Genomic DNA, 20,731 nt, shown 5'->3' on the forward strand with positions numbered 1-20,731 from the left:
AATGGAATAGCCAATTAGTTTATTCAAACCATGAATGTTTGAAACAGAAAATAGAATGGAAAATCTTCCAATTACTTACTCAATTTTAATTTTAATTTTTTTTTTTAGTTTGTTATTATAAAAACCAGACTCTCTCCCTTGCTGAAAAAAGGATGTCTAGAAAGATGTAACTATATTATATTAGCCCCACGGATCAGAGGAGGATGCCCTCCATGTGAACAATTAGGGCATGGTTTGAGTTTCAGGGGAGGTAACAAGTGGACTGGTAGTTTGAAGGTAAGGATGTAATTTCTGTAGAGGGCGGTGGGGATTCATTGGATTGCTAACAGCAGTCTTTTTTAGGATTTAGAGTATTTCAAGCTCAGTTTTGCATTTCTGTTTTCTCTTATATTAAACACTTCATTGTAGTTTCTGAAATATTTGTCATTGGCATAATACTGACTTTGTGTGAACCTGGGCCTGAAATCATCAGTCCTGTGAAATTCTGTCTTCTACAGAATGCTGCATGGCTCCTCAGGCTATCATGAGCACATTAAACCTGTTCTCTGCTCTCTGTGCTGACCTCTCATAGACTACAGAGGCAAGTTCAAAGTGTTGGTCCTTATTTTCAAGGTGCTCAATGTCCTGGGTCCAGCATATATATAAGATAAGCTTTGGGATGCTGACCACTGTGCTCAACTCTGCTCCTCAGTCACAATTAAACTTTCTACTGTAAGAAATCATCCGCAAACAGTTGGAAGGTGTAAGGTGATAGGAATAGCCACATGGATTTGTAAAGAACAAATCATGTCAAACCAATCTGATAGCTTCTTTGATAGGATAATGAGTCTTGTGGATAAGGAGAAGCGGCTTGATGTGTACACCTAGACTTTAGTAAGGGCATTTGATACGTCTCGCATGATATCCTTATCGATAAACTGGGCAATACAATTTAGATGGGGCCACTATAAGGTGGGTACATAATTGGCTGGATAACCGTACTCAAGGAGTAGTTATTAATGGCTCCCAATCCTGCGGAAAGGTATAACAGTGGGGTTCCGTAGGGTCTGTTTTGGGACCGGCTCTGTTTCAATATCTTCATCAACGACTTAGATGTTGGCATAGAAAGTACGCTTATTAAGTTTGCAGACGATACCAAACTGGGAGGGATTGCAACTGCTTTTGAGGACAGGGCTCAAAATTCAAATGATCTGGACAAACTGAGAAATGGTCTAGGTAAACCGGATGAAGTTGAATAAAGACAAATGCAAGGTGCTCCACTTAGGAAGGAACAATCAGTTTCACACATACAGAATGGGAAGAGACTGTCTAGAAGGAGTATGGCAGAAAGAGGGTCTAGGGTCATAGTGGACACAAGCTAAATGAGTCAAACTGTGATACTGTTGCAAAAAAAGCAAAGTGATTCTGGGATGCCATTAACAGGTGTGTGTAAACAAGACATTGAGAAGTCATTTTCCGCTCTACTCTGCGCTGGTTAGGCCTCAAATGGAGTATTGTGTCAGTGTCTGGGCATCGCATTTCAAGAAAGATGTGGAGAAATTGGAGAGGGTCCAGAGAAAGCAACAAGGAATGATTAAAGGTCTTGAGAACATGACCTGTGAAGGAAGGCTGAAAGAATTGGTTTGTTTAGTTTGGAAAGAGAAGACTGAGAGGGGACATGATAGCAGTTTCAGGTATCTAAAAGGGTATCATCAGAGGAGGAGAAACAAGCTCACTGCCTCTAAATGAAGAACAAGAAGCAATGCTTTAAACTCAGCAAGGAGATTAGGTTGGACATTAGGAAAAAGTTCCTTAGCTGTCAAGGTAGTTAAAGACTGGAATAAATTGCCTCGGGAGGTTGTGGAATCTCCATCTCTGGAGATATTTAAGATTAGGTTAGATAAATGTCTATCCGGGATGGTCTAGACAGTATTTGGTCCTGCCATGAGGGCAGGGGACTGGACTCGATGACCTCTTGAGGTCCCTTACAGTCCTAGAGTCTGAGTCTATAAGGGTAAAGCTTGTCTGTGCCAGAGACAGAGCTTTCTGGAGGACTGATCTGAGGCTGTGGAACAGACCCCTACAGGAACTAAGGACCATAACTAATCTTATGCCTTCCATTCCAACTGGAAGGCATGCTTTGTTGATTGTAACTTCTAACAAACACACAGCAGCATACCTTTTAATCAATAATCTAAACAACCAATCAGCCTACCAAAACAAAATGCTACACTGTACACACACTTTTCCCCTGGAGAGAGGATGAAAGAAGATGCTAACCACATGTCCCAGACATTTATCATGTTGCTTAATGCACTACTGGAAGGTGCTCTAATGTTATGGTTATAAGAAGGGGATAACACCTTGAATAAAATAGAATAGAACTTCTAAAATTGAATTGTTAAAAGAAACTCTCATCTCCAGAACTGCATAAGCCATAAGCCTATACAGCAGGTGTCTTTGTGTCCCAGAAGTTATGAATAATAAGATGACAACATCTAAATGATCTGCAGGATCTGAGAGAGACTGTTTGGGGGTGAAGGAGATATGAATGAAAGCTTTGTCTGCATTTCAAAATGTCTTTTTTTTTTTTTTTAAATATATAAATTTCCAAATCGGGGAAGTATGGGAGTATCTTACTAATAGTGTCTTCCCTAAGGGTTTAACAAAATAGCTGTGTATAAAAAACAAAACCGTTGCTCTTTCTGTGAGCTGTGCTATGAAGGTTCCACTGGAAAACAAAATGCTACTTAGAAATGCCTCCTTATAATGAAAGTTTAAGGCATGTATTTTAAATAATATATGTTCAGTTTTAATTTTGTTCCATCTTACAGTACAGGGCCTTGTGTTCTTCTGCTTTCAGCTAAAACCATAAAAATGAATTCTGAATGTAAAACTTCAGAGAGAGAATATAATCAGTGAGTCCAAGCAGAGCGACAGACAATGAGCGCATCAGGGATCTTGTAACAACATATTGTATTTGACTGCACTTAGTGAATTGGTGGTGGTGGCTAACTGTCTCTCTTAAATCTTTATTGGGAAGGACAGGAAGAGGCAGTGCATGTACGTGCCTATCTCCACATACCTAGGTTTGTGAAGTCCATTTGGATCAGATCACTGGGCTGTCCCTGAGAAAAGAAGAGATATGATGTAATTCCTGGGGGGACAAAGGAAAGACTTGGAGACATTTGCTCATCTAAAACAAGACCCACCTTTCAGTGTTGGAAAAAAACATAGTCTGCAACTACACAACTAATGAAATCGCCCAAGTAAACAGACTTCGTTGTTCTGGGTCCAGAGACTTTAATATTAGTTTTCTCAGAGAGGAAGTGTCTATTATTGAGGAGTTATCCTGTTTACTTCACTTAATAACAAAAGTTTCTCTTACAGGCCTACCATCTCTATTCTTCACTTCCAGAGCCTTGCATTTACTTTGAGATAGGAGGGAATTTTGAATAGATGATGTTTTGATAGTGATTCTTGCCCATTTATTTTTTCTAAATGAACTCAATAGGAAGTAGCTGCAAAGCACATTTTTTTGGCAGCCAGAACAAAACATGACTCATAATTAACCCCTTCTCTACTGAATATGGATTCTTCTGTGCCGTTTACTCATTCTGTATTATATAGGAGTGTCAGCAGTGCAATTAAACACCAGCTCTTCAGGCATGTACCCAGTGAGTTGGCCATTGGTGGAAGTGTGTGTTTTTTGTCCATGGTTTTGGGCAACACTGAATTGGTTCAGCACTAGTTCTTGCCTGGCAACTCCTGTCATACCTAGTTTTGTAGCTGTTAAAGTTGGGCTAACAACATTAACTTTGATTTTTCTCCACCTCTGTTAGTGTTGCTTAAAGTGTGCATTTGTGGGTGGAATTTTGTATTAATTTAATATGACAAAACTTGAAAAATTTGGAAGACAACTGTTGTTCTAGTCAGTATCATTCCAAAAATTGTAGAGGAATAGAGATGTGACTCGGTCGGGGTTCAAGAGTACAGTGTGGGTATCTTAGGCCCCATGTGTGTTGGCTTTTTCCCCTCTCTCATACATCATGTCTTGCTTATTTTTCTGCACATAGGGCCTGCAGATTTAAACACATTGATGTGTAATTTTTGCAGCTTCCCCCAGCAAGAGAGTAGGAGTAGCTGATGAAGACAAGTATTGCCAGTTTTATGTTGCTGCTGGTGAGGTTTCATTGTCCATTTTTCCCTACCAAATCCTCTATCAAGCTACAGAATACTAGATCTATTTAAAAAAAAAAAAAAAATCCTGCTAAGCATGTATATGAGTTACATTAAAATTTGTCCTCTGATCTACATTATTCAATACCACACTTCACATACCCTCATGCAAGTAGGTTGTGCCATCTGGGTCTAACTTTCTTGGATTTTTACTTCTTGAAGAGGGTCCATTGTGTTCTGTCTGGACCTGTAACAATCTTTTAAAAACACATTAATTCAACAGACCTGTAAATTACCCTAAGATCAGATAACTTAGCAACAACATAAATATTACAAATGAACCTCATCCTGGAATTCCCACTCGCGTGTCTCTGGGGAGCCATACAAAATCACCTTACAGGTGAGAGAAGAGAAAATGGGCTTTGCAGTGCACCCTGGAAGCTAAGAGAAGTGTTTCATAGGATAAGGTGAGCAAATGAGTTCCAAATGCTAGAGCCAGGGGAGCTAGCTAACAGACAATGTCCTGTGTCTCATACCACTGTGCCTCCACTGACAGCAAGTGTGGTAACATTTCACAGGGACACAGTTAGGTCCCACTAGCACACCCTTAACCTCTGAAAGGAAATAACAGTAGGTTATAGCTGCAAAATATTTATTGCTGATGTTGGAATAACCTACAGTTGACTGTCAGATTCCAGGCTTTTTGCAGGGCTGATTATTGAAAAGTTAAACATTATCCTCCTCTTTGTAAATTGAAGAAATCTGACCTATGCTCGAAGACATTTGAGTCAATAAATTGGAACTCCAATGTCATTTTCACTTTCCATAGTTTAACCACACTTTTCTTTTTTGAGAAACAGTCTTATGCTGTATTTACCCTGCTGGCTCGAGAGAACAAGGAGAACAGTGCAGATGGGAATTCCTAAGTTATTTGAAACAAACATTAAATATGAAAGTATGAAGGGGACATGCTTATCATGCTGTTCCAGGATGGCACGGGGTACGAACCAGGTCATCACAAATCTCTAGTTCTGCTGTCCTTACCTCATTCTTCTGTTTAACATTCCTTCTTTTGAACATATTTAAGGGGGCTTTTCAAAACTTGCACAGGAGATGGTATTGTGCACACATGAGGTTTTCTCTTTGGCTGTGCTTAGCATTGATTTTATGTTTTAAATGCCTAGTTAAGAAGACTAAATTATGGAATAAGGAAAATTTAAATACAGCATTAAGCTTCAATGTAGGTAATGAGTGGTGGGAGATTTTAAGAGAGTGGGGTGGAAAGGAGAGAGAGGCAACTATTTAAGGATTCAGACTTCTTGAAATCTAATCTTGTGAAGATTTTTAAAACCAGCCTGAAATGATGGTGAAGGTTAAATTTTGTCTAGTCTGCTGTTTGTTGGGGGCACTCCCTTGATGTAGACTTATGGGTGAGTGGGGAAAACTGTTTTAATTCCTGGAGCCTGCTGCAAAGCAAAGCAAATCTCCATTGAATGGACTAGATGGCTCAGGGCAGCCATTCCCAAACTGTTTTTTTCCCCTCAAGCAAGCATTTTCTGGTGGCCGGTGGCTGCTCCTGTGTTGCTGGCTCTCCTTGTTTCCAGCTACTGAATCACATTAAAGGAAGCTCAAATACATTAAATACTTCACTTTCCCACATGAGAGATTGCTGTAATCCGTGATGGTGGTATTAGATCACTGGTGGAGCAGGAGATGGTCCATCAGTGGTAAGGATAGGTATCCACAAGACACTATTAGACTATGATCCACTTCATGAAAATGTTTGAGAACACCTGACTCAGGGGATTGCAATAGGATATGGAGCCTGTCACTTACTATGGATTGTTGGTTCAAATTCATCTCATGTGAACAGCAATAGAGTTTTTTTTTTTTTCATGGGATGGTAGCTCACTGTTCAATGTAAAATAAGTTCAGTGGGGATTTTGGAGAGTCTCAGTACAGCTGTTACTACACAGATGTTGACATAGCAGAATCCTCCAGTATCAGTGACCACTTGATTTGCAGCCTCAGCTAAAAGGACAAGGACTGTGGAACTTCACTCCTTCATCCAGTTCCCCAGAGATCGTCCCTTCAGGTCAGGGGTGAAATATCTTGTGTTGGAGGGATGATGAGGGAAAACTTGAATTGCTGCTTGTACCTGTTTGCTTGTAGTAGAGGACTTTTCCATCCAGGGCACCTTTCATGAGCAATATGTTCTCAGAGAAAAAGAACCCACAACATACATGAAATAATGGTGACCTATTTGAAAGAAATTTTAAAATGGGCACTATGCTATCTCACTGTTTGGAACAGTAGATGTACAGAGTTGCAATATTTTTAGGACAATCAGTATCAGTGGTGTTTGTGTCTGTGGTTGAAAACTTCAAACAATTTTTATTTATTTATTTTTAATCTGAAGCATTTCAATTACTGTGGGAAAATGAACATTTGCATTTTTTTTAAATTTGGGTAAAGTTTTGAATGTTAAATGTGGTAATGCCTGAATGGGTGGTGTCTTGAATGTTTCTTAATTCTAAATGAGAACTTAAGGTTTGGGCTAGAAGGGATTGAAACAGACATGTTTGCCCCATGTAAGCAATGGTAATTTGTTACCACAGATGCATGTGATGTAACTCTCAAAGATTAGTTCTATCCTCTCCAAAGCATGATTATTTCAGGTCCTCTTTATACTTTAAATAGATACGCTCTTCATGTGATTTCCATCTCTTTGTGTCAACAGCCAGGCTGAAGTTGAAGTAAACATGGCATCAGATTAGTAAAATGGACTTCAAAAAAACCTGCTGTCCGTTAGCAGGATAAATGCATTTGAGAGAGCCTCTGCAGTTTAAATTTGAGACTTTTTTTGCCCATGCAGTGCAAGTATCAGTTTCTAAATGTCAAATTCCTTAGGTTTCAGCAGCTTAGTTTACTAAAACCAGATTGCTTAAAGGCAAAGTTATTTAGTTGAAATAGGTACATTTTAAACTTGGCCTCAATAAGCACCTTTCTGAGTACTTCTGTATAATAATGCAGTAATCAGTCTAGGTTGGTAGAGGAAATGAAGGGGATTATTTTCTTGTGTTTTAAATTTAATATTTAGATTCTTAGTCTGTTACAGGGACCCTTATTTTTGGTAGGACCTGAAATTTGTTGTTTGTTGTAAAACTTTTGATCTTTTGAAGAGTGTTGTTGCCTGTAGGTGGTGTATCTTTGGAAGGTTTTTCTTCTGAAACTTCCTGTTTACACCATTTTTTTCAGTTGTGTATCTCAGGAAGCGAGATACGGCTGCCACAGGATTTTTGTATAGGATGTTACTAAGAGGCTTGTTTAGTTACATGTCTGTTTCCCCCTACCGCCTTCCCACAAAACAGCACAGGGACAAAGTTTTACTTCAGGGTGAAAAAGAAGACTCGAAAGAAGTGTAAAGCAAGAAATGCCAAGAGAAGTGCACTTTTATTTCTACAAACCTCATTTGCCTTTGTTTGTCTTCTGCAGTTGTCACACTAGAAATATCTCTCATTGACTATTTTGATTAGGCAAGACGGCTGCAATTTTAACGGTGATGCATTCTAAGAGCTGAGGAAAGGAAGTACTAAGGAAATGACTCTTGCACTACCAGAGTTAAGCAGAATCGTTCATGTATCTGAAACACATTTATTAGTGTAATCCTCACTGTAAAAGGTGTGTGAGTAGACATGGATGAAAAAGTCTCTCTTTTTTTGAAAAAACAATACTAAGTCAAGTCTAGTTTTACGTACGAGTGTGATTTGTCAGTGATTAAGATTGCCTTGTATATAAAGCTCAATAGGCCACAGACCAGAGAGTGGTGCTTGGAGTGCTTGCTGTTTGATTTACAATGGCTAAATGCATGTGTAAACACTGAAGAAATATTATTGTTTACTTTTTAAAATCTGTTACAGTTTCATCATGACAACAGAGAAGAGTCTGGTGGCTGAGGCCGAGAATCCTAAGCAGCAGCAGCAAAAAGAGGAGGAGGTAGCTGCTGAAACACAGAAGCAAGAGGCTTCTTTGGGTGAGGCTTCCCAACAGGCATCTGAGGGGCATAATCAAACAAGACAGAAACAGAAGGCATCCAATGGTGATACCCCCACACACGAAGAGCAGAGCAAGAACAAAGAACGCTGCACTTCTGAGAGTCGGGGACTGTCACGCCTTTTTTCATCATTTCTCAAAAGGCCCAAGTCTCAAGTTTCTGAAGAGGGAAAAGAAGTGGAGACTCCACAAGAGAGAGGTGAAGGAGGTCAGAAAGAAACAGATCTAGGATCCAGTCCCGATGAAGAAATCCTACTGAAGGCCCCAATAGCAGCTCCTGAACCTGAACTCAGGACTGATCCATCTTTAGATCTTCATTCACTAAGCAGCGCAGAAACACAGGTATACAAACAAAGTGGATTTGGATTCTCTTTGGCTTCCTAATCAGCTAGCTCATGTAGTCAGGATTATTTGTCAGGTTAAGTAAGTAGTAGAGGTTTGTAATCCTTCTATGTTAGATTTGATCAAACGAGAAGCCACAAAATTCTGAAAAAAAAACCTTTTTGGAACTTCTAGTATTTGACAGACATTATGCTACATTTGACACTTCCTGCTCTTAGGTTTTTTTATTCTGCAGTGTGATCTGCTGTGTAATACTTATTCCTACTGTTGTAATCATAATATGCTTAATCTTCAAAGCATTATATAAACACTAAGAAAAGCTCCTAAAACATTTACAGAAAATATTGCTCTGAGGAAAGGAAGTTTGTCAGTTGGGATGAGAACTCAGATTACATCCTATGAAAGTTACTTTTAATACTCATTTTTAAATATTCTCATATTTACACTATGGGTAGAAGAAAAGTCAGTAGAAAACACATCATGGAATTTACAGCTGTGTTCAGCAGAAAGCAAACAGGCAAGTCCGAGCAACACAAGTGACAGTTCAGAACCTCATGGACCTCAGGTCAGCTTACAATCTTCTCCCACCAGTGTGTTAGGCCCTGTTTTTTCTGTGGCCTCACACATACTTATATTAATTACTTAGAGTATATATACTGGAGATTTAAAGAGAGCCTATGGACTTTGTGTCCAACTAATTACTAGTCATTTTGTGGTTCCCTTAGGTGCCTTAAAAATCCTACCCTTAAATGCGTAGACCTCGGAGCTTTAAAAGGTAGGTATTATCACCGTTTTACTGATGGGGAAACTGAGGCACCAAATGTTAATAGCCAGATGTTCAAAAGTGGCCTGTGGTTTTAGGTACATCACCTCTTGGCTACTGGACTTGAAATACAATAGGCTTCTTTCTTTTTCTTTGCTACCAGAAGTGCTAAGTATCTGCAACTCGAGTTCAGCTGGCATGGTGGCTGCTCAGCATTTGAAAGAGTCAGGTCCAGGTTGTTTTGAGCTGGACACCTAAAGTTGATGGCTGTTTGTGAATAATTTAGCCTGGGTATCTTGCCCAAGCAAGTGTGTATAGAGCTGGGAATAGAATCCAGGTCCCTTAGTTCCCAGCTCCGTGTGCTGGAGGCAGTGTGATCTAGTGGACAGACTAGTGCTGCTTGTCAGTGGTGTAAATAGGAAGCTTATAGCTACAGTAACTTCTCACTTAATGTCGTCCCAGTTAACATTGTTTCATTATGTTGCTGATGAATTAGAGAACATGCTCGTTTAAAGTTGCACAGTGTTTCCTTTACACATTGTTTGGCCCTGCCTTCTTTGTCCACTGCTTGCAGGAAGAGCAGCCTGTTGGAGCTAGCTGGTAGGGGCTTGGAACCAGGGTGGACCGGCAGTCCACCATCAGCTCCCTGAACTTCCCTGTGCAGCAGCCGCCCAACCGGCTATCAATTGCTGGGCAGTTCAGCTGTCCCTCCCCGCACTGCTATGTGCTGCTCCTGCCCTCTGCCTTGGAGCTGCTCCTGGAAGCCTCCTGCTTGCTGTGCAGAAGGGGGTGGGAGAGGGATGCTAATGTCAGGGTGTCCCCTTCCCCCTGCTCCTGTCCCCCGCTCCTGTACCTCACCTCCACAGAGTGAGCGTGTACGTGTGGGAGGGCCAAGTAGCATTTTTTAGGAACACAACTACAACATTAATGAGGAGTTATTGTCATTTCTTTTGACTTGAGGAGTTTGAGAAATTTCCACTTTAAATTGTATAGCATTACCAAACCAAACATTCAGAAATCATGAGTTGGGCTCCGAAAAATCATGAGATTAAAAAATAATAATTGTGGAGGTTCTTGTTTGCCTTTTAGTTTAAGCCTTTACAATACACTCTACTTTAGTTTTTTAAAAAAGTTTCTATCCCTCATGTTTGTAGAGAGAAGCTTGAAAATATGAACTGAGATTTTTATGTAATCACTTGTCTCCAGGAGCTGGGCCTTTAAGCAAAACAAATACTATGAGTGAGGTTTGCAATAAAATTGTAGGCATTTGGTACACTGAGTATATGTGAACTTGTGCAAAAACAAGCCCCACAGTCAGTGCGTACAAGCTAATTTTGACTATAATGTTTAAAATTAGTATTAATGTTCTTTTAAATCCTGACTTTTAACAGATATTTCTACTGTGAAACCATTTATGTGCAGTGTCCTGTTGTAAAGCTTCTGAGCCAGCATTTGTGTCCAAATCCATCTGATTCTCTGCTACCTGATTGTCCTATCTCTGTCATAGCAGAAAGCAGCAATCTGTGAACATTGATCAAATATAAATAATTGCAGATACTAAAGCATATGTTCCCACAATGGCATGAAGGCAGTCTTCTGTTTTAATTATCACTCATAACACAGGAAGACTGATTAGAATGTTGGATCCCAAAATTAAATTCTGTATTATGTGGGTAGGTTTATTGTGATGAAAACTGACACATTCTCAGGGATCCAGTGGAAATGTAGAAAGGACTGTTTTACAATGAAACAATTCTAGGATATTGCTTGTTTTTATGGATTAGCTGAGCATTTTGCCTGCAAGATTGAGGGGTCAGATTGGAAAAATGAGTCTCCAATCAAAAATGAGATGCCACTAACAGTAGATTGAACATGTCTTCATAATATAATCAACCCTGTCCCTTCTGACATGCTTTGATAAACTAATAGCTAATGAAACTGATATAAATTTTCATTAGACTTCAGAATTAACGTGCCCTTGAACTGAATAACTAGCAGTTGACATTTGAGCTGTTTGCTGTTTCAGATTCTTTGCAGACTTGGGCAGACATCACTGAATTGGTTTACATTGAAATGATCTTCAATGAGAAGGGCTAGAAATGTAGTTTAGAAAAAGAAATTGTAGACTTTAGAGCACAAGATACAGCACCAGAGAAAAATTCGAGGTTGCTGAGCCACTGTGAGGTGGCCCACTTTGATCTCTAATGGGATTTAATCACCTACAGCACATTTATGCTGTTTGACACTACTTGTTTGAAACATGTAAGGTAATAGATATGGTGTTGTGGGATTTCAGCCTGCTCAGGAGGACAGGAGAGAAGATCAAGACCCAGAGAGCAGAGACCTTGAGATTAAGGAAGGAGACGGAGTGCAGGAAGAGTGTTCCAAGGCAGAGTTGAAAAGAGAGAACCCTGAGACAAAGGCAGACCAAGAATTAAAAGCCACCCAGAAATCAGTAAGAAGACACAGAAATATGTACTGCAAGGTTTCCTTGCTGGATGACACCGTTTACGAGTGTGCTTTGGATGTAAGTGCCATTCAGTCTCTTAAAATGGGTGGCGGGGGGGAGGGTTTGGAATTGGGTGATGCTGCCAGTGAAGTAAATGGTTTAACTCCATTGGAGTAGGACTTCTGCCATAAACCATAACAATTTATTTAAGATATGATAAGAATGTGGGGCACTTTGGACATTGGAAAAAAAAATCCAACATTTCTATTTGAGGGATTTTTTTTAAAGTGCTGTCATCTCACTTGCTGATGCTTTCTCCTTCATTTGCCCCTATTTCTGATACTCCAGGCTTGAGTGTGAGATATAATTTTACATCCTCTTAAGATTTGATTATAACTCTAAATTATATTCAGATCAGAGCCATAAAATGTTTCTTGTCAGCTGGATCTGTATGCTTTGCTGGCTTTTCACCCAGAATACCTTGGAAATCTAAGATCACGTGCTGCTGACTAGTAACAGGAAAATAGTTTCAGCAAATCACCACAGAAAAAATGACGTTATCACCACTTAAATTTGGTCAAAATACTTATTTTTGCTTTATTCTTTCAAATTCTTCCTTCTCATATGAGCTATGCCTTGAAAGAGTTAGCAGGCGTCCTTAGTGGGCACATAACTATCAGATGTATTTAATCCAAGTCTGTCTTAATCATTTATCTAAGACACAATCCTTACATCAATATTTACAGGAATTCTTACAAAGGGTGATGGTAGCACTACCGCCAGGCCAAACCCTGGTTCTGAACACTCATTCTTAATTATCAAATTTGGGGTTTTAGTGGTTGTGAAAGGATTGCTTCTCTTCCTGTCATCAGAGTGTTGCAGTTGCCTTAGTTTTCCATCAGGGGGAGCTGCGTGCAAAATGACAAATTCTGAAACTGTCTCCCTTTGGGTGTAGTTTAACAAGTCTTGACACAAATGCATCCCAACACAGGAAGCCTCTCCTTTCTACACCATCTGCTCAGGCTTGATTCACCCTTCTGTTTCAGATTCTGTAAACTGTCTCTTCAGCCTTTACAGCCCTCTCACTATGGTCTGGGTTGCCTTCTGTCCTCGTATCAGAGGTTCATAAGTTCTCTCTTTAGGTTAAGGGGTTCATCTCTTGGTGCATGGATTCAAGGCAGTCTTTTCCTCTTCCCCCTGCCCTTGCCTGGGGAGACCTAGCAGCTGCTGGTGTTCTGCTTCAAGTTTCCCAGTGGAGATCTCTGTCTCTTGTCTTACACTGAGAAAGTGGCTTGGCTTTTATTCTACTTTCTTTCCTAAAAGGGCTTGTTCTCGGCTTGCAGTGCCTGATGGGCATAGGTAGGTCTACAAGTCCTAGAATGCCTGTCCTTAAATGTTCAAGACACAACAACGAAACTGATGAGCTGGGCCAACATGCCCTTTATGTTGGTGTGTAAAAATTGCTAGTAGAGCTACAGTGTCTAGCAGTATTGTTCAGAATAGAAATAGCAGTAAACAAATAATGTTTTTAGCATCCCCATTAAATGGATTTCAGAAGCTCTGCTCAGTCCCCTATAGCTGAAAGGTTTTTGGCTGTACATGTTTTTCATATATATCTCATAGGATGATCCCAGTGTCATAGCAGTAAGAAGTCAACAGAAATCTAATTCAACATCTGAGTACTAGCCCAACACTTAAACAATCTGGTATTTAGTCTTTGAGCTAATTAAGCCCTGAGCCCACTGGTTAAGTTTAGTTGCTCATTTGTGACCTGTTTAGGTTTCTAGGGCTTCTTGTGCAGAGCAGTTACCTTAGATGACCCTGTACAATTAGGTCAGTGCATCAGTGTTCGTGTAACAGTGTTTCTACCATGGCTATCATATGGGATGCTTCTGGTAACATAATTTTATGTCCTAGAGATGGTGAGGAACATGGTTGTGGCAAAACCTTATCCGATCACAAGAAATAGCTAACCTTTTAAGGGAAGGCCTGGGACAATTATGTAGTTGAAGCCTAAAAAATTGTTTGCTGCAGTTTGCAGTTTCTTAGCTGTAGTTAGAGTTGTATCCCTGGAGCTGTAAATCCCTTTAGGCTATAGCGTCTCTGTCTCTGTCTCTCTCTGCCAGTCTGATTCTCTTAAAACATCTAAAGGTTAAATTATCAAAATGTCCATTGTTTCTCTAGAATGTTTGATAAAATCTAGTTGTTAGGACAGATGTATGTGGATTAGACCCAGTCTGAAATTTTGTTGAACTCTGCTATATGGCAGATATTTAGATTTAATTTTTAATCTTTTTAATTTAAAATGAACATATTGTAGCATTTAAAGTAGTTTAAAAATGAAAATACAGTGGGTTAGAAGTAATTTTTAATTCCTGGGGAGCTTCCTGTATTGTGCTTATTCTTGTTCTGAAAGTGGTGGTGTAATGAATGCCTAAATAAAAATCAAACAAACCTCCCCGAAGTGTAGTATTTAAATAACATTTCACTTCAGAACATTTAGAAAAAACCTAAATTAATCATAAAGACAGATAAATATTATTCTAATTTTACATGGAAATACTGAGATGGGGAGTTTCTGATTGGAAGTCAGCGGCACAGCTAAGATTGGAACCCAAGATTCCTAGCTCCCAGTTCTATGCTTAATCTACTGGATCATGGTATGTCCCAAAATACAGTGTCAGAATAATAGGTGCTATTTCCCATCACAAGTCTCAGTCTGGTCACCACTTGATAAACCTAGCTAATGTAGCATTTTGTACTGCCATCTATCACTGTAGCATAAGTACCATCTCAAAGCATTTTATAAATTCTTAAGCCACACAATTCCTCTTTTGGGTAGGGAATAATTATATACGCATTTTTTGAGATGGATAAACTGATGTGCAGATAAAATGACTTTCAGGATGCTTAGTCAATATGGTCAGCAACAGAGTCTACATCAGTTTTAAACACTTCCCCAATAATTTGGGTTTGCTGTATTTGAATTTCCTATCTGATGCTCTTGCCTGTAAAGTGAAATACTTGGCCATAAATTGCTGAGCCAGTCAGTACCCTTTCTTTTGCTCAAGAATCCAGCCCTCTTTAGTGGTTATGTAGAGTGGGAGAGTTTTTGGGGGGAGAGGAGAGGCAAAAAACTATGTATAATATTGAATCTCTGTTACTTATTTGCAGAAACATGCCAAGGGTCAGGATCTTCTTAGAAAAGTATGCGAGCACCTCAATCTTCTGGAAGAAGACTACTTTGGACTGGCCATATGGGACTCTCCAACTTCCAAGGTAAGAAGGTGCTTGTGGAACTACAGTCAGCAATCAAAAAAACCCAAAACTCTTCTTGATAGGTTGTCTCCAAAATGGGAAGAAGTGTGTAGCGTCCCAAAAAATTATGTAAAAAGCAGCAAAGAGTCTTGTGACATCTTACAGACTAACAGATGTATTGGAGCATAAGCTTTCATGGATGAATAATATTCAATACAATTGCTATGAGGGGGAACTATACCATCTCTCAATGGGGTGTTAACTCCACAGCCCACTACACTGGGGATGCCTGCCAACACCTCTCCAGCAGATGGCTTTGTGGGTAACAAGAGAAAAGTGCAGTGGGCTTGTCCAACCTAATGTATCAACTACATCCCAGGTGCTGGGGTAAGTATTGAGGGTCCCTTGATTTCATCCCATGAAAGCTTACGCTCCGATATGTCTGTTAGTCTGTAAGGTGCCGCAGGACTCTTTGTTGCTTTTTACAGATCCAGGCTAACACAGCTACCCTTCTGATAAAAAAAAATTATGCTTAATCTAGCTATATTTTTATTTTCTTCCCATGTGTGAAAGACCTTTTCTAAGAATTGGCAAAGTGTGTGAATTGTAAAAGTAACGATACTATGAATAAAATAGAAACTACAATAAAATAGGGCAGTGTGGACTTTGCTAATGGAGGGGAGCAAAACGAACCTGGAAAAAATCTATTCTAGAGGAACTGAAGCCACATGCAAAATAGATTATATTAGTCTTTCTTTCTGTCTGTCTGTCTTATTACTGCATTATAAAGATGCAACAGAAGAACTCAAGGATTTAAGTAATTCAGAAGTGTTGGAGATATTAGGGTTTTTCCTTTTTAAATAAAAAATAATTTGTGGTCCACAAAATAGAGTGGATAGGATAGAGGAGTAGATACTTAAGATGTGGAAGAACCTGAGCACAAAAGGAAATCAGAGATAATTTCTTCATAGTCATAAATTATTCAATGTATGTACTAAAGGCAATAAGAGAAGCAATCAACATCTTGTATTTTGTATCTGAATGAACCAGTCAATCAATATTATGAGTGGAAACCACTTACTCCCTGCACCCTAGTATTCTGCGGTACAATGCTGGCTGTTCCAAGTTTGTAAAAAAATGGAAAGAAATGTAAGTGATTATTTGAACTAGCCAAATAAGTGTGTAGCCTTCTTGGAGCACTTTTCCCTTTAGAGTGAAAAAATATCACAGGAGAATGGCTCCAGCTGGCATGACCATCATTGGAAAATGTCCCTTGAGCTCTTGTCAGCATTTACAAGATTTGGTGGGAGGCCATTCTGGATTAATGTTTCAAGCTGAGGCTTGTCACTGACAGAAAGGAAGGAAAATACTAAAAGTGCAAATATTTAGTGAGGCAGTGCAATTTTTAATGTATTTGCTGAAAATAAGTTAAATTCTTCATACTGAAACTCAAGTTGATCAGTTTTACTTCGATTTTGTTTAGATTTATGCAGTGTCATTGTCATGCATTGTTTAAACCTGCTTGAGTGTTCTTTAACAAATCAGACTGCCTGACATAAAATTTAAGTAAGGCCTTGTTTAGTAAAAATTAAGCCTAACTGGGGGTTGATTTCGAATCATTATCTGACTTAAAATGTACTTAAAGACTTTTCATAGCTCATGGTCAGTATTCTGGCTACCTCCCTGTTTCACATATTGGAATCATTTATGATAAACTGGTTTACTATGGTGGGATGAAGAAATTAAACCATTAAAAGATTCTTTAAAAGATACAAAGACAGATTATTCTTGTGGACAGTTAACAGAATGGTGGCTTTCATGTCAGCTGAAGTTTCGTTTTTATTATCTTATATTTAGAATTTGATTTCATTCTTGCAGTAAGAGGTTGTTTACTCCATACTTAATGGAATCTACTATATGTAAAACATTGTTCGATATTTTTAAGGGCAGAAATGTCAAGCAGTTCAAGCTAAGTCTTGTAACCAATGTGTATTGTGTTGTGGGAAGAAAATTGCCAGGTCATCATTCTCTGACCACTTCCCCTTTTGTCTGCCTCTCTTTGTAAACCTTACTTTTGAGTCAAGCAGACTTCCTTAGGTTTGGGACAGGAGGAGTGGAAGAAAGCCAATTGCATTGCCGTCTTTGAAAACAGAATTGTACACATGCCTTTTTTTTTTTATTCACTTGATGTCTGGTTCGGAGTTAGCTGCGGTAATTTCGTATGGACTGCAGTGAGTGAGGGAACACTGTTAGCAGCAGGATTATTCGGTGTTGGAGACTTATTGTCACTTAAAACCAAGAATGAGAGAGTTAAACAGCTGCTTGATATAGATTTTAATCCCAGTCTAGAATAAACTATTAATGTTTGCAGCCACCTTTTGCTCTTTTGAGATAATTGCCTTATATATCTATATCTATATATCTTTCTGTTTAATAGAGTGTAAACTTCCAAGTCTGGCATTCCCTCCAGCACTACAGTACTCTCTAAAAAGCACCCTCACCTAGTTATTTGGTTTACCAGCTAAAATGATTTTAATAAGTCTTCAACAAACCAACATTTGAACGTCCTCTAAAATGTTAGCTAGGGTTTGATGGGAGAGAGGGAGGTGTGCGTGTGCACACGCACATACACATGAAAATTATCATACCTAAATATTTCTACCTTCAGAAATAAACCAACAGTGTCTGCAAGGAAGGACACTTTCATCCTCTGTTTTTCCAGTGTTGGAAAGTGAATGGAGGGACTGTTTAGCACTGAAGGAGTTTATACTGGAGTTGATACTAGTTTGAAAGGGAGAATTGTTTCCCACTGATTCATGAAACAGCATTGGATAAGAGCATCATTAATTACTGAACCCCTCATTGTCTGTTGGATTAGGCAGACAGGATGAGTTCCATGAATGCATGACTGCACTTAGGCTGCATTAGAGCCGTCAGCTAGGCTGTCCCATTCTCATTGGAGAAAACTAACATTGGTAGCATCAGCACTTACATTTAAAATCGCTATGCTGACAAAACCGTAGACTCCCAAAAATGCTATGTAGATGGCCTGTGGGCTTTGTTTTTCATGGGTTTCATAGCACTAGTTGTAAAGATTGGACGAGTAGAAGGAGCATATTTTTAATAATGAATTTAAATTAAACTTATCCACAGTTGTACCAGTAAACATGTAAAGTAAAATGTCCTTTAGGTTAAGAAAGATGACCTTAGAGGGCTGAATGGGGTAGGCATACTAGTTTTTCACTTCAGAAGACACAGGTTTACAAATCCTGCTTAGGTCACAGGAACATGAATTTGATGGTTTCATTCTAGCCTCTAGAAGATGATTATCAATATTGCACTGTCTTCATACAGTGTGTTACAACTGATAGCTTTTGCTAAGAAGAGGCTCAAGACTGAGATGTTTCAGGTTATAACTGAAGGAGGAGCATTGGCAGGATTGTGAAATAATTTCACTGGCATCAGTTTTGCACCACCTCCTTGCTCCCCAAAAATACAAATAAAAGAGATAAATTATGGACAACTGAGGAAACTGGATAAAAATGTCTACATAGATTATCTCCTCAACTGTTTCCTGTGGAGTTTTTCATACTTGTCAACCATGTGAATTTTACTGTTTTCTCCTCTTATAGACATGGTTGGATTCTGCCAAAGAAATAAAAAAGCAGGTTCATGGTAAGTGGATTGAGTTCATCTTGATCTATTTTCTTTTTTTTATTGGTAGATATTTATAGCTTTGGCCTACAATTCAGAGAACCCTCGAAGACCAGTTAGAGTTCATGGAAAGGTGTTTGTCAGGGATCAGCACAAGTTCAAACAGCATGCACTCCCTATTTTTACTCTTAATAGTGGCACTTTGGTACAATGAAGAATATCCTACAGTACATTGTCAGGAGGTAGACAAATGCTGTGCCTCCATAGTGCAGTCCAGAATTAGGTAGATGTCTTTCAGCCTGCTGGTGTGTGTGTGTGGCGGGAGGGCGGAGGGGGAAGAGATGAATGTCATGGAGAATCACTTAAGAATAAATAAGGAGATGGGAAACGGGAAAAGAAAAGTATATGCTGTAGCAAACTTCTGTGGATTCTTCAGAAGTGTTCAGGCATCCAAATAGGATATCCGAGTTGAACAAGTGGCTTGAACAGTGTCAGGATGAATGTCTCACAGTATAAGCAGAAATGGATGGTGACTTCTTTTGATATTGGGCCAGTTCAGTGCAGGGACCAGTGTCCATGTAGATCCATTTTCAGAAACCAGTTTTTCTTCAAAGAATACACACAACTCAAGACTTCTCACTGTAGTGAAAGTGGATTTCTGTGTAGGTTTACAGGGAGGAAGAGAGGTATTTCAACAAAGCTATGAACTGAAGAGGTTCTCTGTGTGGCATAATAGAGGCAAAACTCCACTGGTGTTAATAAACAAACAGCACTGGGAAAGCTTGTTCATTCAGTCATCCATTTTTATAATCTACAAAAGCAATTGTTCGTGTGCACAGCTTTAGCTGCTTTTCTCCTTTGAGACATTCGTGGTAAAAGTACAATATTATGAGACTGGTGCAAAAACCTACAGCAGGATGATATTTAAAGGAACCCTTTGTTTCACTCAGCTGATTGAGATAAATTTAAATTGTTTTACTGGAAAAATGACATGATTAAGATACAGATCTAAAAAAGGGAACAGTACTTTTCTACAGACAATCCCAGAATGTTTGTGTTCCCCTTAAAATAGATGGAAAGTTGCTCACCATTATCTTGAACTTATGCATGAATAATTTGAAGGTTTCTGGCACCATAGAATGAAAATGGCAGGATTTGTCTCTTAACTCAGTTATGGTATTGGGTAAGAGGCAAATGTGTAAATGGAGTCTGTTTGATTTCTCCCATCCTCCCCTGTCCCAGCCTCATATGGGACTTATTAAATCCTTTAAGAAACCAAATCAGGAAAACTTGCCTTCCTGAATTAACTACCATTTTAAACTACTGAATTAGAGGGTAATGAATGAAGTCATTATATTTGACTCAGGTTTTTGCAGCAATGTTAGAAATTCCCTACTGAAGCATTTAATGCCTGTGCCCTTCAGGTCAGCTATCTAAGGGCAAAATTGATTATACCCTCCAAGAGGAAATGGTGACCTCATTCTGAACACTTGAAAAAATAAATCTTTAAAGCTACTGCCCTCTTGGTATCTGAACTCTCTGAAGTAAGGAGGGGAGGGGTGAGTTTTAATGTCCACACAATGTAATTATGATTGTAAGGTGCTAGATTGGAATATTATATTTTGTATCTTTTTAATGATTTCACTGATCAGTTTGTTTAAAAATCTTTATTTTCAAATATAATGTGACTCCCAGAGAATATATGAAAGGTTTCATTTTTGTATAAATTTGCTTGTTAGATGAGATTTATTGAACAGTGGCTGAGCATGCATTTTGAATATAATTGTAGTGCTCCTAGAAGTAAGACTGATTACACTAATTAGAGCTAAGTATGATCTCTGAAAGTGCTAAATAAACCTTGTAATTCAGCTGTACTAAAACATTTCAGTCGTGACCTGCAAAATGGTTGCTGTTTTAGTCCTGGGTGTTTCTTGACTACACATTGACATTTGTACTGAATTTATATGGTGGCTGTGTGGCATGGGCCAATGTTTAACCACTAAAAACCTTTTTCTTCTCACCTACGGGAGATTTAAAACCTGAGTGTTTGGTGG

At 39.0% G+C, this 20,731-nt stretch overlaps 1 protein-coding gene across 50 annotated transcripts in view; it reads left to right on the top strand.

The window, feature by feature from the left end:
* EPB41 (erythrocyte membrane protein band 4.1) overlaps positions 1-20,731 on the top strand; it is a 156,516-nt gene that overhangs the window by 68,404 nt on the left and 67,381 nt on the right. For 49 of the 50 annotated variants that reach the window (XM_075060930.1, XM_075060905.1, XM_075060913.1 and 46 more), the window contains 4 exons: positions 8,079-8,553; positions 11,613-11,843; positions 14,940-15,044; positions 18,656-18,698. In XM_075060930.1, the coding sequence (XP_074917031.1) occupies positions 8,086-8,553; positions 11,613-11,843; positions 14,940-15,044; positions 18,656-18,698 (847 nt within the window). In that variant the 5' untranslated portion in view covers positions 8,079-8,085. Of the gene's footprint in view, positions 1-8,078; positions 8,554-11,612; positions 11,844-14,939; positions 15,045-18,655; positions 18,699-20,731 lie in introns of those variants that run through there. The other variant, XM_075060946.1, reaches the window with a different exon arrangement.

The sequence above is a fragment of the Chelonoidis abingdonii genome, chromosome 25 (genome assembly GCF_003597395.2).
Source record: "Chelonoidis abingdonii isolate Lonesome George chromosome 25, CheloAbing_2.0, whole genome shotgun sequence".
NCBI lineage: Eukaryota > Metazoa > Chordata > Testudines > Testudinidae > Chelonoidis > Chelonoidis abingdonii.